The 27,319-nt window shown below is 36.5% G+C and overlaps 2 protein-coding genes across 11 annotated transcripts in view; one reads left to right on the forward strand and one right to left on the reverse strand.

The window, feature by feature from the left end:
- TFB1M (transcription factor B1, mitochondrial) overlaps positions 1 to 24,971 on the reverse strand; it is a 35,951-nt gene extending 10,980 nt beyond the window's left edge. For 3 of the 10 annotated variants that reach the window (XM_062490055.1, XM_062490056.1, XM_062490051.1), the window contains exons 1-6: positions 24,141 to 24,644; positions 22,675 to 22,826; positions 19,011 to 19,119; positions 17,105 to 17,256; positions 12,676 to 12,795; positions 1,634 to 1,761 (exon numbers count right to left, since the gene is read on the reverse strand). In XM_062490055.1, the coding sequence (XP_062346039.1) occupies positions 1,634 to 1,761; positions 12,676 to 12,795; positions 17,105 to 17,256; positions 19,011 to 19,119; positions 22,675 to 22,826; positions 24,141 to 24,273 (794 nt within the window). In that variant the 5' untranslated portion in view covers positions 24,274 to 24,644. Of the gene's footprint in view, positions 1 to 1,633; positions 1,762 to 12,675; positions 12,796 to 17,104; positions 17,257 to 19,010; positions 19,120 to 20,443; positions 20,468 to 22,434; positions 22,827 to 24,140; positions 24,645 to 24,709 lie in introns of those variants that run through there. The other 7 variants (XM_062490052.1, XM_062490054.1, XM_062490053.1 and 4 more) reach the window with 7 other exon arrangements.
- Positions 7,854 to 9,726, forward strand: CLDN20 (claudin 20). Its single transcript, XM_062490060.1, has one exon. The coding sequence runs from the start codon at positions 7,854 to 7,856 to the stop codon at positions 8,511 to 8,513; it is 660 nt and encodes a 219-aa protein (XP_062346044.1). The 3' UTR covers positions 8,514 to 9,726.
- Positions 24,972 to 27,319: the final 2,348 nt, after the last annotated feature.

Here is a 27,319-nt window from a genome sequence, read left to right on the forward strand (position 1 = left end):
CAGGCCTTTGTCAAAACACTCCAATTAGTTCAACATCTAGGTCAGCAAGGTTAAAATGGATCAATTTCTATTTCAATATCCCTCTTTCCTTTGATTACATAGTTAAAAAAAACAAAACAAACATACCTGGAGCAAAGTCTACCTAGTCTTTTTTTTTTTTTTTTACAGACTATGAACCATCTTATAAATGTCTGTGAACCACAACTCAAACTATAATATGGACTTCAAAGCACAAGCTTATATTTCACATCTCAAATTGCAGAATTTATATACAAAGTGATTCTATTGCCTTTTTTTATACAGTCTGTGTGATAGAGAACCTTAGAATGAACTTAACAGCTTTTTATACACCAAAATTTGCTTTTTTTTCCAGGTCAGCTAAAGAATAAGAGGATTGCGTCCTTAGCTGCACACTAGGGCTGAGGTACAATAAGCTGCTAGGGGAATACGTGACGTCCAAAAGTTCAGATTCCCCCTCCTTGCCTCAAAAAAATGTAAAGCAGTATTAGCAATTTGAGATTACACAAAAGTAAAGTAAAGTTTTTTAAACTTTGGTAAGAGTACTGCACATTAACATAGACAGCTGATTGCACATGCCTTCTGCTTACACTGTCAAGAGAAACCATTCTTTCACAGCAGAAGTAAAGAAAAAAAGCAAGAAAACCACCACCACCCTATAAGTCTAGAAACCAGTCTTAGAGTTAGGACACCCCATTTTCTAAACACTTCCAAACTCAAACTTTATAGAGAAATCTATACTCGTTTTAGATCCAATGTCTACATCCCACACATAAATGGCATTCATGGCCTCGAGGAAAAAGAACCCAACAACCCAAAACTAGATGCAAAATTCTTTGTTCACCTTTAAAACAGTGACATAGAAGGCTCGTAGTACAGTAAAGTAGTATCCATCCTAATTTTAGGCTGCATCAGGGTCAAAACTATGCCCAGCAACATTCATGGAGCCCAGGCTGGAGGAGATGCTTCTAGTCCTAACAGCATCTCTTGCTAGAAGTTCAACAGTGCTGAATGCTGGGGGTTGCCCATACCAAGTCAGACACATGGCAGTGTTGGAGTTTAAATAAGATCCTTGGTGAAGAGACTGCAGGTTTCTCACATCAGAGAACCTAATAAATTACCTCAGTAAAATACTGGGATTTTAAAGAGCCAGTAAGAACTCCATAAAAGGGCAAGCACAGAAACAAAAATCTGACCTTTTGACTTTATCCCCAAATAAGTAAAATTTCCTACAGAAGATGTTTTCCTCACACTGCCATCTTTGGTTATAGATTTTCATTTTTCTTTTAACTCAATCATTCTGTAGTTTTTGTGGTTGGGTTGGATTTTTTTAATTTCTGAGACAGACAAAATACTGAAAAGATGACCATTTCATCCTAGTGATTTTTAACAACTTCAACGGCAGTAGCAAAAAGTGCACAAGTAATTATTACATGATTACATTAGATATTAATCTCATACTTCTATGTCCATAAACCATTCTGAAATGGAAAGATCTGACAAACTATGACAACAAATTTAAAATTGGAAGAATATAATCAAATGCACAGCTGATTTAGTAGCTGATGCATTTAACAAAAACATTATCTGGGAATTCTTCATTAAAAACACTTACTCAATTCCACGGAAGCAGTATTTTCTTCTAAATTGAAAAACACTTTGAACCACTTTTTCTACCAGCTCAAATGGTTGCTGTATCTTTGGTTGTACCAATGGAGTGAAATGCACCACAGCCACATCCACCTATATGGAAAAGAAAAATAAATTTGAGTAGACATCTTCCTCTGAGACACATTACTTCTAAATTACCGGGTTAAACATCAGCAAACGGGCATAATACAGATAGGCATTCTTGCAGCAGGTAAGTGAGCTGTGCAGTGACTAATGTCATGGTATGGAATACAAAGATTTGCCTTAGGCTTTCTAGACCCTACAGAATTTTAGTCTTAGTTATCTACATATTTCCAATTAGTTCACATGCCATTAGTACTCGGTACTTTTTACCCCCATGGCACTTCGTCCATTTAGAGCAACTCTCATGTAATCTGTAAAGTAATTAGCACTTCTGTCTTCAGATCCTTCCACAAGATAATTCTGACATAATATACAAATTAGATAATATTTGATATACAAGCTGAAGGGCAGCTGGAGAAAATTGGTATTATAATTAGAAATAAAACTCATTCCCTATATGTTTTCTGTTGCTCCAGGGCTTTCCTAGAATGTAAGACAAGGAATAGCTTTTCAACGTATTACGATTTCTAGTCTATTTAAAGGAATGGTAGGTAGAAATAAGTGCACTCAGTTTAAGTGACCACACAACCCTGTATTTACACTGTGTATCACAGTTCATCCAAAATTATGTTTGAATGATTCTGTGCAGATAAGCTTGTACATATCCTTTTATAGTTCTCAAATCAGACCGGTTCACACAACAGTCACTTGCCCTGTGTCTGAAAACAGAATGAATTAGTATGTACACACTTTATATTTTTTATATGTGTGTATATATACATATATATATATATATGTCATGCAATTATAGAGATACTGTATTATATAGAAACTTTCAGACTTCTGTATTAAAAATTAGGAGCTAGACTAAAACTCCAGTTTGGCGCAACAATGAAAAAAGCAGCTCATCATCCAAACTAGATATTAACAACAAAAAAAGGAAAAATTTCTGTGGAGGAGCACACTGAACATTCGTACAATGTGTACAAGTACTCTTCAAATTTTTAAGATTAAAAAAAATATTTAGTCTCTTATTAAAAAGAGTCTGCTAAAATGATAAGCAATCACTGAATTTTTTAAAAAGATCTGACAGTTAATACTGGCACTCACAGAACATGAATTTAACATCACATATGCTTGTTCTAACAGAAAAGAGAGACACAATCAGACCAAAGAACAGCTGCTGCTTGAACCACAGTCTCAGTGTACCAATTGTTTGAGATAACACAGAGCATGAGAGTACTTCAAAAAAGGAAGTCTTTCTCCTACTGCTTCAACCAAAACTGCTCATAGCAACCTCTGATGTGGACATAATCTGACACAAAGGTACCATCCACCCATTTTGTTCTTTCCACGGGAACAGCTCAGCTGCTAAGTACATCTCTCCAGTACAAATGCTTCTACAACAAGAATTTCAAAGGAATTGTAAAATCCAAACCACCTAAGTTTTCCATATAGACAGAACTTACAAAGCTGAGCAAAAATACTGGCTACATAAAGGAAATACCAATTAATGGTGCTGATGAAGAAAAAAACCCACAGCAAGTTTCCAGTGTCAGCACTGCTGATCCCAAGTATATATTACTGGAGTGTTTTTCTTTAGCTGTTCCCCTCCTCTGAAAGCTAGAGTTAAAAATACAACAGAAAAAAACACTTTAAACTACTGAAATGTGAAGCACAAGAACTTATTTAAAAATCAGATAACAAAAACACTTGATATACGGAATCTGCAGTCAAACACACATAAAATATTTCCCAAAGCAGATTTTTAATTTTTCAAGTGTTCAGAGTGTCTGCCTTTGCCATGGGTTGCTCCTATCAGGAAGACCACAGGGATATAGAAAAAAACTTGTGTTCACACTGAGTATAAGAAAAGTTAATCTTCTTGAACAGAGCACATACATATTTCACATGTCCAATCAGCTCTTTAAACAGAAATACTAAAGGCACATGTATATGTTTATCTACATTTTGGTCAGGAAATGTATCCTAACAATGTATTACCCCCACAAAATTAGGGCTAAGAAAACAACCAGAGTCCATGTGGCACCACCTAGTCACCTCAATTTTGCAGAAATGGTCATAAGTGAGAAATTAGGGCTCTTCGTCAGTTAGAGCCACATCTTTAATAAAAATTTCTAAAGCAAAGAAGCACATAATCTAGATACAGTGTACAGCTTCAGAGCCAAACAACTCAGTTTGCAATCTCAAGGCCAGTGGGCAATAATTCCTGCTTCTGAAACAAAACACAGCACTCCTCAGCTCTATTATAGACACTGTTTTTTCTTTGGACCCCAGGAAAGCTGCTTGGTTACTATAGCAACAGATACAGGGATAAGCTTTTCATTTATAAACAGCCACTCCTTTAAAATCATACATGCTATTTCCCCCATACCTTTTAATATGCATCAAATAGAGAATTATGAAAGCCAGTAGAGTACACAAGAGCACTTAAAATACACAAGTTGATTTGATAATTTTACTAGTAACCCTTCTCACCCCACCAAGTACGTTAGAAACATTTACAAAATAACACTCAAGTCTTACAATATAATGAATATGAACAACATTAAACTGATACATCCCAAACTGCCAACAGTACAGCAATTATTCATCCCTTACTGTCTCAGTGTGTCTGTACAATGAAGGTTTATGTTCTGGTAGGGCAGGAGGAATACATAACAGAGTACAATTCAATTCACAAAAGTCTGCTGCCTTGCTAATGAAATCAGCACTCAAAATCAGAGTAAGCTTAATGAGACAATTTCTACTAATTGTTGATAACAAAGGTTTCATAATGGGCAATACATGTACCTTGCAACAGGGCTGTATTAAAAGCAAACCCACATAGCCTTTCCATAAGATGCAATTTACTCATAGGGAACTAAAAGCGAAGCAGAACATATAACAATTTAATTAAAACAGACTGCTTGAGATCCTACTGAGAGAGTTCTAAGCCAGCACTTTCACAATCCAAGTATTCAGTAGCCTTTTAATCTGTCTACTACAAACAAATGTTAGGTGTAACACCAGGTATGTACATAGTAATCTTGCTCCAATGAGAGTTTACTTTCGGCTCACTTCCAGCAGAAAGTAAATATGCCTCTGCACTAATAAAAATATTTTCTATATAAGAACAGCTCTGCAGTAATTCCATTCACACCAGGCTCACAAACAGAATCACAAGAGACCAGAAGTCAAGTACAGAACCTGTGGGCATATCACTGCTGCAATGACCAAGTCCTTTCACCCAACTTCTTGATTTCTCACACCAACTTGCCAAGGCCACTTTTCTGATGTGCTGCATTTACCATGGAAGCTTACCAGTAGCTTTATTCCCTTATTCTTTTATACAGTCTTATACAAAGGTAACATGTTATAAGATAACCTATGGAAGGCTAAAGCTACCAGGAACAGATAAGCAAAGCCTGCAGTTGAATAGAAGTGTCCTACTGCTCCAATTACAAATTAAAATAAATTGCACAGAAATTTAGGAAATTTAAACTCTTAATAAGATTATTTGTGATGAAAAAAACCAACTGACAAACAACAAAACTCTCTGGCTCTCACTGCAACTTAAATGATTCCCCCCCCCTCCCCAGTCCATAAGCCTACAGTTTCTGGATTCTCAAGATTTTACTCCATTTAATCACTGCTCACACTTTCCATCGTAGAACCTAGATATCATTATGTATTTAGGACTAAGGGCCGCCGTCTGTTTTATTCCATAATCTCTTTGCTTTCCCTTACTGAGTGTTTTTCAAACAAAACTCATTAAACAAAGTACTCCTTTATTCTCGGGTAGATGGAACTAAAAGAGGGAACAAACAGCAGTAATGCACTTGCTGTGGAGAACAGAAAAAAAACAACGTTCCAAGAAATTTTGTTAATACATGCCAATGCAGTTTTATATGAGAAGGGACAGCTCCATTCAAGAGAAACTGCATTTTCCAGGACATCTACAGTGAAGAAATCATCTCAGATCTCACAACCAACAGTAAGTCCTACGCGAACAGGAATGAAACATAACTGTACTTCTAATTACAACTGTGGTACTTATACTTGAATTTATCATGCCTTTAACTTGGTTCACCCCATTAAATATAGGCTACTATAGTAGCCTGTACTTAATAGTAAGGCTCCCATTTGCAGCGTTTTGTGTTTATGCTTGTGTGTTTTTATATACTGGTATTTTAAAAAGGAAGCACTGAAAAAGACTGATTCAGAGTACTAATTAGCTCTTTCAGAATATGAATGAGAATTTGAATGAGTTTTGAGCTACCCAGACCTATCAGTTCCTTCTGTAAAAGGAAGTCAAGCCATCTTTCCCATGGGCCTGTACAGAAAATTATATGTATTTGCCAGAACATCTCTTTCCAGCCTGAAAAAACTTAAGGGATTTGGAAAAAGGCAGGTCTTTGACATAAAGTTTTAACAATGAGTAGCTGTTAATATTCTCACCTTAAGAATTTTTAATATACATATATATATATGTGCTGGATAGAGTTAGCACTTGAACAATTACCTGAAATAAATACAATATAAAAAGATTAGAGTATAAATATATCAATTATATAGAGAGAGAATATAGAGACTTATACTATATATTCTAATAGAGGATAACAGTATTATACTTATAAAGGTTAAAAATATTAATTAGTTCAGAAATGCTACTGAAGACTGATAGAACACATATTGATCAAAACCTTGTTGTCATGTATAATGAATTGAAACAAGAGTACAATGCTATGGATATTTTGTATTCCCCTTATTTTATCTCTTAGTAGTATGGCTTTTCAAAAAAGTTCTAATGCTAAAGACCAATTTTAATATCATAGTACGTATTTAGATAGAAAGTCAAGATCATGCTTTCTAAGACAGAAGCCTGCCCTTTGTCTACCACTGATAAAAGACAAAACCTGCCAATTATACAGCCCCACGCAGAAGGCAAAGCAGGAAACCACTTTCTAATCCTCTTCTCAGAGGTTTCAAACCACTGTTCTGCATCTGCAATCCCAACAGTCCAGCTGATGTGACAACAACAGTTCTGTCTTCCCAGCTGCACAGTTATCGTACTGCCTAAAATGTTCTCATCTGTCAAATGAAACTGGACTCTTTATAAAATAATAGCAAGGAGCTTCTTTAATTAATTTTATTTTAAATTGCCATTTCATGGAAAACTTGCAAATTATTTCAGACAGGTGCCTGATTCAAGAAAGGCACTTACACAAATGAGCTGTTCCATACCAGTATTAAGAACATTATTTTAGAGACAGAAGATGATCATATTCACTCTTATGACTTGCTAAATACTGCTGCTCTAAGTCAAGAAATGGAAATCACTGAAAACAAAAACTGGTAAGTGTAAATAAAAGTGAAATGAGATAAAATATTGATTTAGAAAAGTCACATGACTAACTGTGAAAACACTGCAAAAACTAAATTCCCTTTTATTTTCCTCCAAAGCCAAGATATTTTGTAACCTTTATTAAAAGGATGAACAGGTAATATTTAAAAAACAGAAATAAGGGGTTACCTCTAATTGTACTTTAAGTAAGATATAATATAATAGTACTCATTGTTACAAAAAAGTCAACAGGAGCTGACTACAGCTACCAACACACTTAAAAAAGGTACCTGAAGAGTGTAATACCAGTGTTTTCCGACCACAATGACTTTTTATCCGCAAGTTCCTAGTGTTCCATTTACAGTGTGTCTAGTGAGCCTGCAATCTGCATGCTATTACCAAAACCAACTGCAGTAAAGTAAGTTTTGCTTGATGGCTTGCAATCATGTATGAAAGGGCAGCAGGTCCTTTTTACAAGCAATTCTAAAGCACTGTCCATTTGCCATCATCTCTGTTCAAGTACCTGGTGTATAGCAGCTCAGCTGCTGCAGGGTCATATTCAGATATTCATTCAGATAGCTCTAATTTTAAATGCAAGCTTTTCTTGTTTGCTGATTTCTTTTCCTTTCCCCCTCGCACTTCTCCTCCCCCCCTTTCCTCCCTGTTACAGACGGACACAGCTTGGCTACAAAGCTCCCAGTTACTCATTTCCAGAAGAGAACAGGCAGACAAAAGGTGACAGAAGATAACCATTATGGCATCAGCAAGCCTGCAGTTCTTTGCTTTTATTCTGGCTTTGTGTGGTGTTTTTGGAGATATCACAGCCACCTTGCTACCAAACTGGAAGGTAAATGCAGACGTCGGCTCAAATATCATAACAGCTATAACACAGATGCAAGGACTTTGGATGGACTGCACATGGTACAGCACTGGGATGTTCAGCTGTACCCTGAAATACTCCATTCTCTCTCTCCCCGTCTACATCCAGGCTGCACGCACCACCATGGTACTGTCGTGTATCCTATCAGCCTTTGGGATCTGCATCACTACGGTCGGAATGAAATGCACAAGGTTGGGAGGGGACAGTGACAGCAAAATTAATGCTTGTTTTGTTGGAGGAATCTGCTTCATTCTTGCAGGAATCTTTGGATTAGTACCAACGTGCTGGTACACAAGAGAAATTATTTCAAATTTCCTGGACCAGACCATTCCAGAGAGTAGTAAACATGAACCGGGAGCAGCAGTTTATACTGGATTCATCTCAGCAGGGTTTCTGCTTATCGCAGGTGTGATCTTCTGCTCTTCCTGTTTTAAAAGGCAGCAAGGAGCATGGATTTACCCTCCAAAGCAGCACCATTTCCCATCCACAGAGCAAGAGAGCAATGCAGGTTACAGCCTGAAAGACTATGTATAAATAGTTATTTCTATCCATTGAAGTATTTCTAGTCATTCAAGGGGGTTTTTTGTGTTTTAAGTATAGTTTGATTATTTCAAAGAATGTATAACATAGCACTTAACCTTTCCTGTATTTGGGTTGCACTTATGCTTATGCAAGGTATTTCATTTATAGGGGCATCCACATAAAGGAAGAAGTGGGAAAGGATAATTGTCTGCTACAAGAATACTTAATTTTGATGATTTTGCAAACCCTTCTTTCTGACTTCCAAAGTAACCCTTACTGAGGAAAAATGAACTATTTTAAAAACATAACTGACTGTACAATTCATGCGTCGATGTCTTGTTACAGCAAAGATGATTAAAAACTAACTGCTTTCTGTTTAGTGAATCAGACTTTCAATAACATATGACATTTTATAGTGTATTTTACATTTTTATCTTGATTCTATTATGATGCAAGGTAAAAAAAACCAGAAACTATGAGTCCAAGAAGCCAAATTAAAAGATTTTCAAAAACCCAACACATCTGCCTTCCATTTTCAATTCTAGATCACCTTGGTAACTAGATTTTGTAAAAAGAAAACTAAAAAAACCCAAAACAAAATAAAACAAAAAAAAAAACCACCAAAACAAACAAAAAAAAACCCGAAAAAAACCCAAAACAAAACAAAAAAAAACACACACAAGAAAAATCAACCAACCAAAACAAATCCATAACAAAAGCTCAAGGCTCCAAACCTCAGCTGCACTGTATACTCTGTTTATCAGGCTGAAGGATCAGCAGTACCATTCAGCTCTTGCCAAACCCAGCTCTCTTGCCCCAAACTGCCACCTGCTGTGGGTTTCATTTATTATTGTTAAAGAAGTGTGCTGGACGTTCACCAACTGCTACTAATCTACCACTACACTGTGAATGTTAGAGATGAGGAGCAGTACAACAATAGAAATGTAACCATACCTGTGAAAAGACCTGCAAACTGCAACAAAACAGGATAGAAACCAAATTATCTATGTTCAAGAAACATCTGTAAACATTCTGGCTTACACTTGCTAAAGGTAGCTATTAACAGCTTAAATAACACAGTAACCATTTACCCTTTTCTACATTTCTGAGTTTCTGAAAGAAACTTTTAAGTCCTTTTAATTATTCCTGCAGGATCTGTTCCAGGCCCACTCCCAGGTATTCTATTACTGTACAATGTACTGTATAACAGCAATAAAGAGATAGCTTCTTTATTTTTTAACTACCTTACTTTGAACAATTACCTTAAATCCTTTAACGTTTTCTTTCACCACACAGATTTTGTTTTGTATTGGTCATTGGCAAAGTATGTTCTACCTAAATACTTCCTTAAGTGAGAACCAGATCAAGAATGAAAAGGAGTATGATACAGGCCTTTAAATTTAGAAATAAAATGCCGCACGAGTCTTTCAATAAAATCAACTGCTATTTATTCTGTGTATTAATATACAACATTCATTTCCCATGGTACTAGTCTGAAATTTGCTACAAGACTGTGAAGGAGCCCAAACATTACATGTTTGGTATATTGGAAAAGATCTTCTGTTACAGCATTTTGGAAAGTGGACTGTTTTATGCACTTAATATATAAGTAGTCTTTATTCATAGAGTCTCCATTTTTCACACACAGAATGGCATTACATCTTGTTTTTATTCTACTGTTATGTAGCTATTTTGAGTTTCTTATGTTTTAATCAAGGAGCTTGCTTTGTACTATGCCTAATGCAACTACCAGCAGTTATTAGGTAATAGAGAGACTTCACTAAGACCAAAAAGCCAATTTCTCTTTTTCCTATACACAGTGTTGTGCAGCACCATTCCATTAACCAAGAATCTTTTATACCTCAACACTCATAGAAATGTTGAAATAATATTCATGCATCAAGCAAATGAGGTAAACAATTCCTTCTCATCAACATGCATCTCCACCCTTAGAAAGGGGTTTGCCACGAAACTAAGACATGATCACTACCATGTATGTGAGTTAAATCTGTTTGCAAAAATTATTATCAAGAGCCATTTTTACAGGAGGGTGTAAGAAAAAGGTAATAATGGTATACCATGAGCACAGCAAAATGTTCATTGGTTACACATGCTGCAAATTTTTCTTCCTGAAACTTTATAAAAAAGTAGCTGTATTTCATATAGCTATGAAACAAAAGTCAAGGACAGAGACATTTCACTCACTGTACACTGCAAGAGCTTTCCAATAAAACAGATTCTATGAGAAAAGGTAACATCTAAAACCATGTCCATCTACAGCTAAAAAAGGACAAAACAGAAGATCAGTCTACAACAGGAGTTTGAAAGAAACAATTTAATAGTGAAAACAGGTGCCAGTCCTGTCTGAAAGAACTGTACTTTCTGCTTTTGCAATATAAGCAATACTTGTTTTAACTAAAAAAATGCATTCAATAAAAATATGCCTACCTTTAGTTATACTGCTTTTTTTTTATTCAACAGAGCACCAACTCACCCTAGCACGTGCTTATACTAAGATATTTGTCACAACTCTGTGTGTTACCTCTCTTGGTCGACTATGGCCTTTTCAGTACAGGAAAATGGAAATATCAGTTAGAGCTTCCCAATTCTGGGACACAGTCTACACAAGACTTTTAACTTCATTGCCTCTATTAGTACTCAAACTGTACCTACCACTGAGAAATACCCCCCATAAAACTGGAGTTTTAGTTTTACTTAAAACTATTTCACATATCTGACAGTGAATGGGCATCCTGAAATTATTTTCCATTCAGCTAGGAAATGGGAAAAAAATCTACGACAAAACCCGAAAGCAAAAAATAAGATTTCTTAAGCATGGTCATTTTCTTTCACAACAGACTGCTGTCACAAGTAGTAATTTAACATGTTTGAACAGTTACTTGCTCAAAAAATACTAACAGAATTTTAAATTATCATCAAAATATACCCAGATAGAGGCCTTAAAATTCACTGCGATAAATGAGAAAATAACCTTCCAGAAGTTCTCAAGACATATGCCAGAAAAGTGAAAAGGACCAAAAGAGAGAGAGACTGATAAAGGGGAAGGGAGATGTACTGGAGAGCTGAACCAACCAACTTAAGAGGAACTTTGAGAATCTGCAAGTTCACTTCTGAAACAGAACAGCAATTTGATAGGACAAGTAGTAATGGTTTTAAACTCCCCAAGGGTTGATTTAAATTAGATATAAGGAAGAAGATGCAAGAAGTTGCAAAGAGGCTTGTAAAACGGATGTTGCCCAGAGAGATGGTGGACGCCCCATCCCTGGAAACATTCAAGATCACACTGGACAGAGTTCATCTAGTTGAAGGTGTTCCTCTCATGGGAATATTGCATGGGAATGGTAATAAATTACCTTCTTTCAAACCCAAATATTTCTATAAGCCTATGATTTCTACATGCATTCAGGGATACAGACGTCACTTAAAGTCAGGCACAATTTTTTGCAAACCAAAACAAAACAAGTTTCTTGTCCAAAATACAGATTTCTTTCTTAGTTTTTGATTCCTGTACTCATAATGGCTATTAATAAAAACCAGTGGCAACAGATAAGAGGACAACAAAGAGATTGTTCTCTACTAACTCAAGAACATAAAAGAGTGAGAAGAGATTGTTACTTTTTTAAACCATCAGTGGGATATAGGTGACAAAGTGCTGCAGGAAATAGGAGGGAGCAAAATATGCTAAAGATGACTGGTCTGAAACAAAGATTATAGACATAGTAAAATTAGAGATGTTTGACAAAGGTGACAAATGAAAAGCTTTCCTTATCACAACCTTTCAAAAGACCCATCAAATCATTAAGGCACAATTCCCAAACTGTTTATAAATGTGAACAGTAATAAAACAGGCTTTCTAAAAACACTCCAATATCCAATGGCAGACTATCCTGCCATTAAATCCTAATCTTGCCCTCCAGAACACCCAAAGAAGTATGCTGACCTTGCATATCGGTTTGAAGGTCAAAGCCAAGTTCTGAGAAACAAGAAAGAGAAAAAGCACTTTCTCAGAGTAAGCATGCTTCATTTACAGGAATTTCACATTGCTCTACTTCATAATATGGAGATGTTCAAATACAGAAGCACCAATGTTCCTTAGTGAAAATAAGATACATTGCTTGACTGACATACTAACAACAACCACAAATAAACCTACCTCTGGCTTTGGAACAAAGGCTTGACCTGGAATTACAAAACAGTTTTCCACAGTGCAGAGATGCTGAGCCATGATGGACAGTCTGCTTCGTTGGTTACTTCCTGGATTAGCTGTAAGTCTCTACAGCAAAATCAAAGCATGTGCATCAGTGATACTGAATTGACCAAGCAATCAGTTATATTAAAGCTTGATTTTCAGTATAATAAATTTAAGAAAAAAAACACTAGTTAATCATTAAAAACATGTATCAAATTGTATGCCCAGCCCATCTAAAATTTTCTTCTCCAATATAACAGCATTTCACTAAGATACCACGCTGATTTACAACCTCAGTCCTGCAATCAAATGCACATGAAAAGGAACTCCTAGAAATTCTGTAGATCTAAATGAACGTCAAAAGAATTTTGTATGGATGCAACGGAAAACTAAACCTATTCTGACTACAGGATTCAAAACAAACCTAACACCAGCTGACAGTACTCTCACAGTCCCTTCCTTCCACTGTTTCTGTATAAAATACTACCATTTTTTTTTCTTCTTCAAGATGAAACAACGCCTCATAAACTCAAGATCAGCTAGAAATTAAAATTTCTTCATAATTAACTGGTCTACACTTAGAATATTTGCAAGGAAGCTGGGTCTACTTTACATAAATTTAGAATGCCTAACAGTGAGCACATTTAATACTTAAAACTCAATTTAAGTATTCTCTGACTTTCCCATGATTTTTTTTTTTTACAAAATAGGAGAAGTTTCCTACACTTTTGTGACCTGGCAAGAAATACATTTTATTGTGTTTTTCCTTGCACAAACAAAATTTAAAGATAGTCTCAAATTAAAAAATTACAAAACAAGTCTCAAATTACAGAATTAATTTCATTAACTTATTCATAAATAGAATCATGATGATTCTTGGTCTTATTTACCACCACCACAATAAAAAAATAAAAATGAAGCCCCAATTTGCATATCTGGTAATATTTATATAGGATCTAGCTCCATATGAAAAGCCTACTAACAAAATGCTGCCATGCTTATTAAATTTATCCCTGAAAACTAAATGCTAAACCTGTTGCCAGAGTTTCAAACTTTGGCATTTATCAAATATTTGGCAAATTCAAAACTTTGGCAATTTCAAACATTTTTAAAACAAGACTTCTGAAAGGCAGTTCAGCACGGAGCAAACAAATACTTTTCAACAACTTTTTTGGAAAGAATGCTCAGTGATTCTTTTTGCCTTTGCTCGCATTTATAGCTACCTTCATTGTTGTGTCAGAGGAAATCATTATTCTCTAAAAAAACCCAGACTGCAAAGTCTAACAATGCAATCTGACACGCACTTCCTTAACCTCTGCAGTGGAAATGAAACTGACCTAATGGCAACATTTGTAGCAATACTTCTAGGGCCAATTCAAACAAACATATCTTTACTTCTCCCAGAAACCACCTAGGTAGTAAGTTCCTGCTTCTCAGTTACAGAAGGGCTAACTTGACATCTGGATAATAACGCCTTAAACCACTTGAACCACAGCAGCAGAAACATACCTGTGTATGGCACCCATACACAGACCAGCCAGCCAAACCCCCAGCCACGGGCACGGACATGTTCGGCTAGGTCTGCTTGGTCAGAGACCTGCCCTGCCTGACCCTGAAGGTATCCAGGGATAGGGAATCTACCCATCTCTTAGCAACCTGCTGTAGTGCTTCACTGCCCTCATTGTAAAAAATTTCTTCCTCATATCTAAATCTACCCTCCTTTGGTTTAAAACCATCACTACTTGTTCTATAGCAACAAGCCCTGTTAGAGGATCAATTTTAGAGTAAGTGGGCTGGAAGAACCTGGCCTAGGTGACAGATTTGAGATGAAGCACTGAAGAATTTGGGACTAAGCTAAAGTTCTTACCCACAAAGTAAATAACAATTTTACAAATTTAAACTACTGAGAAAAAAAAATTATCTGCTTGACACTGAAAAGTGTTATTTTTACTGCTGCGGATATTTGGCCTTATCTTCCTTAACAGGCCTCCGATTCAGTATATAAAATAACTGCTGGTTCTCATCAGCTTTAATCAATTTATTTATATCGTATCAGAACAGAGTGGGCTGCAGTAGTAGGTGTGTAGTGACATAACTCACACCAACATTGCTGTGCTACATACAAGGCAACAGAACAAGAAATTACAACCAGCAAGAAAGGCAAAGGTGTTTACTTCCCTGTTATACTGGCCAAACAAAGTCTGGTCATGAATAAAAGAGCACATTGCTTCACTTGTTTACTGTTAACATCAAGTTATCCTAGCTAATTATAAAGCACATCACTCCATTCCACGTTGCATCTTATGCCTTTGCTGAGCTTATGACATATGCACAGACTTTCTTTGATATTTAGGCTCTTAGCTTAGAAATATCTAGGGAGGACACCAAAGTTTTGAGTATAAGAAATACCCTTATCGAGACTATAAATCCAGAGGTACACAAAATACCAGTAGCAAATCACTATTATCTGCACCACACTGTTCTCTCTTTCCTGATACTGAATATGCCCGTACACACCAATTTACAATGGTCACCTTAAGCAATTCCAGAGGGTCAGGAGAACAGACACAGAGCCTAATTATTGTTCTTTCTCCTAATCATAAAATAAAATAGTATCTTTAAAACAATTTTTCATGATATCGAACCAATAATGGAAATGCAAACCAAAAACCATGAACAATTTTGTCTTTGGAGAAAGACCTGTGCTTAAACTGTGTTGAAAGAAACATGAGATCTCAGAATTCAAACTCAACAACAATTAACACTGATTCACTGCATGACCTTGAACAACACATTCCATTTCCTAGTGTTTCTAACTCCTCAGTGTTCTAAGTACAAGAGCTAAACTGTGCATAGTGTTTTGCACCTAACTGAGCTATGCTGGATGCAGAAGAACTGTAATCTGCATGTCACCAATGACATATGCAGCTGGGTACAGCAATATAAAATACAGAGTGCTCTCACACAAGTTAGGTGTGAATTTTTGCTGTCAGGAAACTATGTATCTTAGCCATCATCACTCTGCATTTTACATCACAGTCCGTTAGCCATATTTTGCAACAAGGCCTAATCTCACATGACATGAAGTCCTTCGGGGAAACAGACCTGGATTCTATAATGCCTGAAACCAAATGAGCCCAGAACTGAATTAAGAAATCTGGTTTATTTCATACCAAACTTAGGGTTTTCTACAGCCACCTACTGGAAATACTTAATCAATCTTGATTGTAAGGCTAGGGCAATGACAGCACAATATGGTTTGCTTTGACCCAAAAAAATGACAGCAAACATTCCATAATAATATATAATTATTAATAGTTTTAACAGAGGAAAAAAAAAACCGCAAAATTTTCCTATCCGAATTTTTACTTGGAAGGATTAAAATAAAAACAACATACACATTGAGGCTGAAGAGACAAAACACAGAAGTTACTGGAGCAGTAAGATGGAAATTCAGTTTTCAGGCTGACATGCAACTCCTTTATTTCTTTATAAATGCAAGTGAGATGCTTGTTAAAAGCCAGACTGTTTCCATAACTGCAAAGCAAAATGCTTTCCATTCTCTATGTTTTATGTTTCATGCAATGCCAACAGAAATAAACTGTTACATCTGAAAGCACTGTGGAGTAAGCCAACCTAATATCAACTGATCTGGCATTAACACTACTACACTGCAGATCAGTCTGTCTTCTTTGAGAAAATAACTATTAATACAAAAAATATCAATTTGCTCTTGGACTTGTGGTGACAGAAGTAAATTAAGGCCTTTTTACAAACACAAGAATGGCAGAATGCATTAATAATTCTGATATCAAGTCTCATTCAAGAAAGCCAATGCCAATTTCCACAGACTTGACAAACACCCCCTGCATTTTAAGTGTTTAATCACAACTGGAAATAATGCTACCCTTCAATTTTTTTCTTATTTTAAGGAAGGTGTTTCTCAAAAATTATTTTTAATAAAGAGGACAAATAAAATAAATATAAGTGTACTTCTTGAGATGAATGAAAGGTAAGGAAAAACAGACTGATGACATGTTGCACAGATGACTGAGAGAATAAACATACTTCTTAAAAACAGAAGACTGCTGTGCAATCTACTAATGTTAAAGAAATCAGACTACAGAAAAGAACAGATAGATTACCTTGACAAAATATAACCCTGCATAAGACATTAAAAAAAATTACATGCTTGTGAAAGCATCAGAGTAGACAATTAACTCATCAAAATTAATAATTTACAGCCACATAATCTAAAAACTGCACTAACCTTCTCCTCTCCTTTCAAAGTCAACTAAGACTGGGTTTGTAGTTTTAAACAAAAGATTGCATATAAACAATTTTTTGTTCAACTTAGTGTCTGTACAATATTGGAAAAATGCCAAAATTTTACCTCCCCAACTTCCTTTTGAAAAGTCAGTGTCATCTGTGTCCTGCCATAAATAAAAGGTCCATCCCTTTTCGAAACATTCTCAAGCCATTTGATGATTAGAGGAGTTGAAACACTGAAGGGCAAATTCCCAATGATATGTATATCTGGTGGTTCTGTTGACATTTGACAGAAGAAAAACAGTTATGTAAAAGTTTGGGGTAAGATTTTGCCAAGAAATAAAACACAAAAAAGTAATACGTGGCTAACCACCTAGACTTAAAATATGGAAACAAGTTTTTATCACAAAAATACCACACCAAAATGTTAGCTATCCATTTATACTCACCTTACATTGACAAAACTGTACTACTATTCTCAGTATTTACTTGGAAAATAGTGGTTAGGTTTGGTTTTCATTTACATTTGAATAAATCAGTAGCTTTCAGACGATTTTCAGCTGATGAGCAAATTCCAGGTGAGCTATTCTATAAAGGCAAAACCACAAGAGTGTTCCTGTGATTTCAAACTATGGCTGTCAAGTACAGAGCAAATAGCCATACTCATACTTTTGTCCAACACATCCTCCCAGAGGCATGCTACTGAGTCCTAACAGCCCCCAAAACAACCACCTAAGTCACACTGGACAGAGCTCTCCTGTACAGACTGCTCTAAAATCAAAAGGTGTTAAAGTACAAGACTTAGCCATAAGAAGTGATGCCTGTTTTCCAGTTATGGATCATATTGGTATCTGTGTGTGTCGTACAACACAACACAGGGATTTTAGTAGCAGGGACCCTTATGTCTAAGCAAGAGTGCAACAGAAGTGGGCAAAACCCAAAAGCCAGTGTGCTGTTTCTTAGGCATGACAATATTTAATAACATGAGTAAGAGATGACAATATAAAATTCAAGTTTTTCTGGCACACTTTACTTATTATGCACTTTTTAGGCTGTAATACTTCTAGTCTATCTGTAGTATTACACATTTATCAGATATGGTGGTTTTTGAAACCCACCAACTTTTCAGATTTTCATATGGCAATAACAAAGAAGAGATCTATCTTGCCTATAATTGGTCAGTTCCCCAACAAACTTACCAGTGACTCTACCTTAAAGAAAGGTGAGTTTTTAAAACTGCAATACACTCTCACACATACATTTTATCATAGTTTGATCTGTGAAGCACCTTTTCCAATGAGGCAAATACAACACACAATTTTTCTAGGTGAACATAATAGGCCATGGTCTTTTATGTCCTCAGTCAGAAAGCACTTTACTACTCGTCAGACATTGCAAAGAATGACTTTACCTTATATTAATAAATTTGGCAAAGAGGACTGGGACATTATCTCTGATTTATCTAGTAATATTAAACGTTTTGAAAGGGAAGTGAAATGGTGTCCTATTCCAACTTCAGGTATAAGAAAAAGCAGAAAAAAACACAATCCTGATTAGATTATACTTTTGTCAAACATATCCAGATGAAACAAAAGCAATGAGAAACCTAAAGTTTTGAAGACAAGTTTTCTAAAAGTTTCAAAGCAAGTCACAGAAGTTTCTTCAGTGGAACAACAGCAGTGGTGATTTCTGACTTCTTCAAACAGAGGAAGAAGCCAGGAAGTGCACCATTTAGTTTCCTTTTATGCTGTCCACAGTCATTCCTGTACCATCAAGACACTCTAAGGTAAGTAACTGCAAAGCTCCACACTTTACACTAAGGTCAATGCCACACAAATTACACTGTTTTGTATTAGAAAAGGAAGAGTTCTCTGTTTTCTTTAGGAAAAAAAACAAACAAACAGTTGTCTCTATCTTCAGCTTGTACCACAAGAGAGTAATACCTGCACTGAGTGAACTTCAATGTTATCACTACTTAAGGCTAACTCAGAAGCCCTAAAAAATGAAATAAACCAAATGCAAATACTAACCATCCTCCCAGTTCTTTTTTAAGTGCTTTGGAAAGGTCTTCTCCATCTTATAGGTGAGGATATCTCCATGAACGATGCGCACTTTTCCTGGAGCTGCTTCAGAGAGCATCTGTTTGTAAACAAGCATGCAGAATCCACAGTGAGTTAACCAAACTGATTTCCAGTTTCAGCCACTGCAGGAATATATATTTATATAAAATATACAACAAAGCACAGTAGGAGTTGAAACTGAGAACACTATAGCAAACACTAGAAATAGATTAATGTGTGAAATGTGTGAGTCTGTAAACATTTAACTATTCACAGATGTAGAATTTTAATAGAGAATTCAAACTTGAAAAGACTGCTAAGAGTCTCTTCAACCACAACAGTTAACAACTCCCAGGCCACTAGCAGGACCTCACCAGATTTAAGTAATAATGCGAGCAGCAGGTTTTGAAAGGTTTTCAGATCAATCACCTATGAAAACAAGGGCTCATGTTGTTTATGCTGTTTCCCTGCCCCCCCACCCCCCCTCCCCGCTTTAGGGCCTATCATTCAATTTCAGACATATGTGATAGAAGGCTGCAGAAATATTAATTCTTCTTTTTATATGAAAAATGTGGAAGAGATTCTCTTAATATTCTCTGTTGTAGTCTACACTTGTACCATTAAAAAACAAGGAATCAACTCAAAAGAGGGAATGAGGACCTAGCAGGAGGTGTAATTTCTCAGTAATTTCTATCTTTCTAGACATTAAAAACTCATCTCCATTGGCAGTTTCTGCAGCCTACTTGCACAATTTATCTAGCATTTAATAAAGCCTGATATTGCAAACTCAGCACTGGCTGTAGTTTGACAACCAATCCTTTAATTTCTGGTGTCAGTTCCCATAATCAAAATCAGTTAAGCTTCTTTAGTGTTGTACTAATCTTTTCTCTTACACTATGAAACTATGCACAAACAGCACAATTCAAAAACAGTGGCAACTATTTTGAAGATGACATTTGGGGATATTGATGGATCCCACAAGAGAATAATGAGAAACAGCTTAAAGAACTATTTTGCTTTTGCACAGAAATACAAATCCATCAACAGTTAAGTGCCAGAGGCCTAACTGCCAAAATAAACTGCTCATCATTGTTCCATTTTCAATCTGAATGATACTTATATGCTCAGGGGCACAAACAGCTTTCACGATTCTTTGAGCCAAAGGAAAATACTGCTTTCTCCTACTGTTCGCAAAACGTCATGAAATCTTTTTGAGTAAAAGTCTGGGGTTTTTAATTATCGAAACAGCTAAGGCTTTTTGTAGAACAATAAAAGCTTAACAAAAAACTAAGCGTTCCTGCACGTTTTAAGTGCAATGATTTCCAAAAAAGACAAAAATAAAACTCAACTTCAAACCACATAAATGAACTTTCCAGCATTACACTAACAGTTATATGACATACCAATTCACTAATCTGCCATGGTCTGTCAAATCTTTCTTTGAAGCTGTTATAAATGCTCTAACAGGATGAAAGATAATGTAAGATTGATAAAGTTAGAAAATAGTCTCGTTTAAGAATTAAAGTTTTTTTAATCAAGATGAGTTTAGGGGTTGCTGAGTAATGCACTTTAATAACTGAGTAATAACTGAGAATTGCATTAAATTTGTGACCAGAAAATTACTGTCTTATATTTATAATTTATAATTTGAAATAAAGACTTGGAAACCCAGTGAAGCTTTTTTTCATTTGAAGGGAAAATGTGTGCAGCTAACACAGCTCCGGGAGCTGCTGTGCATCAAGGATACCAGTCAAGAGTGTTCCATCATACAGATACTCTTATTCTTCATGCACAACCAAAAGGGCACAAAGGAAGCATAAGGGGCATAGTTTAAAACATGAAATGGCATTCCTGGAATAATTTTATATTCAATACATTCTCTTGCTCCCTTTCTCTCCTTATCAATCTTTCCAGCCTAAAAACTATTAGGGCATATGGCACAGAGATGTTGGGATTCTTTAAGACTGAGACAGAACTGACAGACTCAGCTTGTGTAAATTTTAACTCTGTACACATATGTTCTTCACTGTATTTCAGTTCTGCAGTAAAGAAAATCCCCAATTCAGTTTTGTGAGAGAAATAGCCTGAAAAAGTTAATGAAAAATGCCGTATGCTTTATATCAGTGATTTTAAAGGTATCTAAGAGATACTTTTAAGTAAAAGTCCCCAGTTTTTATTTTAATCTCTGACATTTTCCCTTATTCAAATCTCAATCCTTTTATGAGCGTGAGTTTTGATAGTTTTGGAAACCAGAGAAATTATTACAACCCACACTTTTAGAAAGAAAATTGGCTGTTATCTATTTTCTTATTTGTATGGAAAAAAAGCAATACCAAATTGAACACTAATGGATGCAACAAATTTCTTGCTCATTCACATCCACTGTTAGTTATACCACCTCTATGTTCAATAACCTCAGTCAGACATTCACTTCTACTGTGAGGAGATTGGCAATTAAAAATAATGACTAACATTATGTCACTTGAACAGTAAAGATAATTACATACCAAAGGCTCATTTTAGATGCCAAGAAGTATACTTTTGTTCAGATAAATCTGTTGCAGTGGACGCATTTTGGAAGATCCGAAAATACATCCAAGTACTTAAAAAGCTCTCCTAACTGAAACAAGTGGCATTTAACCTCAAATTCTCTCCAGTCCCAAAAATCTACCAGTTCTCAAAATCTAAAACAAAAATGCTGATTGCCCCCACTCAAGTGAAAACATTAAGGTTTCACATTTCATAAGATGAAGATGGCATCTTATACGTTATTAATGGCTAACCCCACAAAGACATAATTGCATGCACATTCAAGTTTCAGGGTATGAGCCGTTTCACTGATATCTTACATTATTTTTATCATACAAAGAGACAGTAGCAGCTCTCCAGTGAACTACCTGTTTATTCTCACTGCTGATGTACTGGAAAAGACACAGTGCAATTTAAGGAAATCCCTTTGAATTGCTCTGAGACTGTGGAGGCATAAGAAACCAGTCAAATGTTAAGATTTTTGGACTCTGTTTTTTTTGCTGGACTTATACAGCCAAATTCCATAAACATGCAGCAACATGAGTAGACACTATTTGAAAATGCCACAATAACTCATGAACTTATACAAACTTTAAAATAAAGGAACAAAAGCTTAAGAGTGTTGTTTGTTTTTCTTAATGCAAAATAGATGTTTGCTTTATACTTCTCTACCTGGATATTAACCCACATTGACTGTATTAACTGGAGATACACCTTCCCAATTTTATAAAGCATTATTAGGATTAAAATGAAATATAAGACCATATATAAGGACATTATATTCAGCCTTCAAATTATGATTTCACCATCATGATGAAATGTAACTGAAATGTCTCAGCATGAAAAAAAGACAAAACCAACACACCTTGGCAGTAATTCAGTTGCAGGATGAAGTCCCAAAGGGCATATGAGAAAGCAGGAACAATGAATTGCAATACAGTTTATCTTTCTCTTCAAGCAAATTGTAGCTCTGTTTTCTGCCACAAAACCAAATCTATTTTCTTTGCTGAGAGCTCAACAAGACACTTGGAATCTCTCTAAGTCCTCAGAATGTTCTTATTCAATGCTGTGGTTACATATACACAACTTATTCTCCAGCTGGTACCTGCAATCCTGGAATAAATCGAGCATCTTTTTCAATTAAAATGAGTTGTTCAACACCAGCACTGAGAATGGATCTGGTAATTCCTCCTGGCCCAGGGCCCACTTCGCAAACATGGGCATTTTTCAGCTCACCAGCCTGTTTCACTATCTTGTCTGCAAGACACAAAGAACATACTAAGCCTTTATTTTCTAGGAGATCCAGCTCACCAATCTAACCTCATTGTTTACTGTTACACAAGCATGCTTATCTCAGAACAGACATAAACAGTGACACATCCCAGTTAAATCATCATGCGCCCGTCAGACTGCACAGAATTCAGATTTGTTCCATACTACAAGATACACTGAGCTATTTTAAAAAAAAAAAGATATTTTCAGTTTTATGTCTTTAGTATTTATTGTGCTCATTATAGAATCAAACAAAAAGAGAATATCACTCATCAGTACTACTGCGCTGCAAGCAAGCATTTGTGTTCAACATCCTGAAGTCTACTTGTCCTTATAATTTCACTACAGCACCTCTATTTCAAGGCAATTTAAGAAGAAAGAAAGAAAGACACAGGTAAAGCTCTGTGAAGATTATATTATATACAGAGCAATTTTTTGAGGGAGAAACTGAACTAAATGAAGAGCTGGAACACAGGCAACTGGTAGATATAGAAAACAAGGCAGTAGAAAGGAGAGGAAAGAATACCCAGATTAAGTGAAATGATACAACATTAGAAAGCATGACAGACAGTAAAGAAGACAGATTAGGGACTGGAAAATGTAGCTAATGAAACAAAGGGATCCTTGGGAAGCATGGAAAACAGATACTGACAGAAATTATGCTGCTCACTCCGTGATCTCTTATGTATGCAATAAAAAATATCCAAAAACCTGGCTACTTGTAAAGTTTTACAAAAGGCATGCAGACATTTTTATTCCAGGGTAAGAGTCCGGTTGTTCAGGAAGTGGAACTGAGTTTCATGTTCTGAATTTTTATCAACATGAATCTTCAAACAAAATCAAATCATTAGTTACACATAGCAAACCCTAAACTGCACAATGTGATACATACTTTCTATGATACAGAATAATCTGAAAAAATATGCAAACTTTTAAGTCAAACTTATAAACCAAAATAGTACTCAAATGATACAAGTACTACTTTGGTTTAGATTTTTCCATTTCAGTCAATAACCCATATTTTATATAGGAATATAGCTTCTACCTTAAAAACTGCACTTTAATTTATAAAAAAACGCATTTTTGAGGAGTAAGTAAAAGCAATTAACCTAACCTAAAGCTACTTCCAAAAGAGATCTTTATTACACAGGTTTACCACTGAGCTGCCAGTAGTCTGAGAAATGCCATTATGCAAACACCATCTCCTTAGCTATACTTGGAGTTATATTGTCTGGATTCTGACAAAAACTGGGATACATGTTCTATATCAGCTACAAATATTAGAATAAAACATTTAACCTGTCAATCGCAAATCCAGTAGAAAGTTCTGGGAAAGCTGTTTCAGTGCTTTAAGGCGAAAGAGTTTAATAATTTCTCCAATAGTTGGCAGGGGAGGTAGACGGAAAGCTGCCACCTTTCCTGGAGCAGCCATAAGACAAAACTCTCATTCCTTCCTCCTAGAGAAGACACCGAAAATTCTATTACACACAATGAATTATACTTAGTATTAAAAACGCTACTGAGCTTACAAACCACGGCGTGATTTACAAATCATTGTAGGAGGACTAAACTCCAAACATCACTACTGTGGCTTCTGGATGCAGTGTTTATGTTAGGCACGAATTCAGAGAATTTCGGCAAATCCCATTTTACAGATCTGTCAACGCCTCAGGTAAAAGAAAGCCCTCCCACAACTACTCAATGACAACCTTTCACTGCTTTAGAGAAGAATCAAGCAGAATGACCGCAAGCACCGTGCAAAGACACAACGTTTTTAACCAACGCCCCCCAGACCAAAGCCGGAACGACTCCGCCCGCTGCCCGCGCGTGCTCCTGGCGGCGCGGCCCGATTGCGCAGGCGCACACACCGTCAGCGCGCCTAGGAAGGCCCAGCGCAGGGACGGGACGGGGCGGAGAGTGCTGCCGCCGCACGCACCGAACCGAACTGAGCCGCGCCGGGCCAGGTCGGGAGTGCTCCGCCGCCGCTGACGCACGCACTTTCTCTCTCCCCGCCTCTCCAGCGGAAAGGGGCGCTCGGAGCAGTACCCCGGCAGCGCCGCTGTTCCTCACGGGGCGGAGCGGGCGCCAACCCGGAAGAGAAAGCTGCGGCGCACTGCGCATGCGGCTGTCCCGGAGCCTTACCTGGCCGTGCGCTGGGGGGGGAAGGGGGGGACAGTCTGCTCATGCGCGCGGGGCTCTGGGGGCGGGTAGGGAATTAGCGGTGGAGAAGCGGGTTCAGTAATAGTGTTCGTATGCGTAGTTACATCATGTGAGTGCATGTGCGTACGTATGCTTGAAGGTATATTGGTATCTAGGGATATATTATGAAGGAGTTTTCTTGTTTTGTTCGTCCTGAGATGCCCTGGTGGCACCAAAAGACTTCTTGGCAGAGTATTTCTGCAGTATCTTATGTCACAGTGGATTAAGGAAGGTCCCGTCTCCACGGCACTTTTAAACAAGTGTTTGATTTTTAAAGTTCTTTTTCAATTTTGCCTGTAGTGTTCCGTGTTGTTATGACTGTAACTGAATATTAAGAAATTTCCTGGAAGCTAGACTCTTACTAAAACGCCAGAGGTAATGCAGAGTATCGTTAGTGTGCTGGTTTTGCAGACGATGCAAAGAAATAAAGACATGAAAAGATTTGCAAGACATAATTTCTTACTCAGTAGAAATATGTGAATGATTGTAAATAGTCTTCTACATTAGACATAGCTTCTTCCACCAAAAACCTACTCCAGTTAAATAATAACAGCAGATGCTGTAATGCACATTAGTGTTGTCCTGTAAGTAAGTAATGGAAAAAGTCTGATATTTGCATCAATATTTGCAAGACAATATATGCATCAATATCTCTTTACAGCTGTGGGTTCAGTTGTGTTTGGACATCAATCAAGTTTATTACAGTTGAAACATTTGTGTGTGAGGTAAATAATACCTGTATGAAGACCTGGGAAAAGGTGGTATCAGTAGGAGAGAGATACAATAGAAAGAACCACATTTACAGAAAAGTGAAAATGTGTTTAGTTACTCAGTCATTAAAAGCATATGGAACTTTGCAAATCATGTCAGTAAGAACAGGACCTGACCTAGGGCTTAGTTGCATACAGTGGAATATTGGAATAAACTTTCATGGTCCTAGTCTTATCTGAAGCACTGAAGTTTTGAGTCCATGAGGTATAAAATACCGTTTTTAATATATATTATTTGAATTTAAAGTCATTATAAATTAAATATAAAATGTAAGCTCCACCTGTTGGTGAAAATGTGGGATTTCAAATGATTCTTGCTATTAGCTCTGTGATAGTAGCTCAATTTCAAAAGGGCTTTGCAAGAAATTCATCTAATGGTGGTTTTTCTGCTTAAAATCTGAAGAAATTCGAGGGAATCTGGGCTGCATCTCAGGAGGAGCAAGTACGAAAATGGCATGGGATTAATCACCTCTGTGATCAGCTGAGGCATCCAGGCTGTTTTAGCTCTCAAGAAAAAAAGACATCAATTTTAGTTTTTCTCTGCGTAAAAAATGTCACGTCAGAACACTGTTTTAATAGTGCATTTCATACTTGATTGTCACCAAGGCTGGACTTTTTAATCTCAAATCTCCTCAGTCTGTGTATACAAGTATTGCTCTGACATAATTAAAAGTACACACTTTTTCTTGGTTAGATGCCCATGCATAAAAGTTTCTAGGTTATTTCATGTGGTCATAACTCTTACTATAATAGCAAACTATATTCGATGTATAATTAAATAGTTGACTGAAATCCAGTAATCTTTGCTGATACTTTTACCTGTAGAAACTTTTTGATAGCAAAAAAATTGCTTGCTAAAATAACAATTCCAGTTTACAGCTGAAATGTTTTCAGACCACGTCGCTAACCATCATAACATTGGATCAGACTTCTGCAAGGAATTTTTTGTGTGCAATCATCCTATTTTTTGCACTGTTGTTATTAGTATTATTGCTGTTATGGTTTGTTTTGCATATTTAACTGCTGTTTTCCCAGTAAATTATTATCTCAAGACATAATCTCTTCCTTTGCCCATTTCTTATCAGAGAAGGGTGGGGCCAATGGAAACGGCCGATTGGAGCTTAATTTCCAGCTGGTTTTAAACTACAACAACTGGTCATTTCTAGAAGGTGTCTCCAACTAAGTTTTACATATTCTGCTAGAGAAAAAGTGAGCCTTCCAAGCTTTCATCTATTCATTATTTTTATTCCAGCCCTTTCATGCCTTTGCAAGTTAGGTAAGGCTGCCGGAAGAGAACTTCTTTCATATGGTCCTAACGAAGTTCACAAAAGAGATGTGAGAGAAGTAAGCTGGAAGGAATTTTTCCATTCTGTGAATGCCTGACACCCACCCTGGGGCTCTTCAGTCTCTTTGTCCTTTGATGTGCTGGAGTTGTCCCTGGAAGATATTTCTGATTACTTACCACAAAGGTACTCGTGTAACAAGAAGGGATTGTGAACAGCACAATCA

The sequence above is a fragment of the Cinclus cinclus genome, chromosome 3, assembly GCF_963662255.1.
Source record: "Cinclus cinclus chromosome 3, bCinCin1.1, whole genome shotgun sequence".
NCBI classification, from domain to species: domain Eukaryota; kingdom Metazoa; phylum Chordata; class Aves; order Passeriformes; family Cinclidae; genus Cinclus; species Cinclus cinclus.

Excerpts from the sequence above, each read along its gene's own strand:
- CLDN20 (XM_062490060.1), top strand. The coding sequence starts at position 7,854 with ATGGCATCAGCAAGCCTGCAGTTCTTTGCTTTTATTCTGGCTTTGTGT.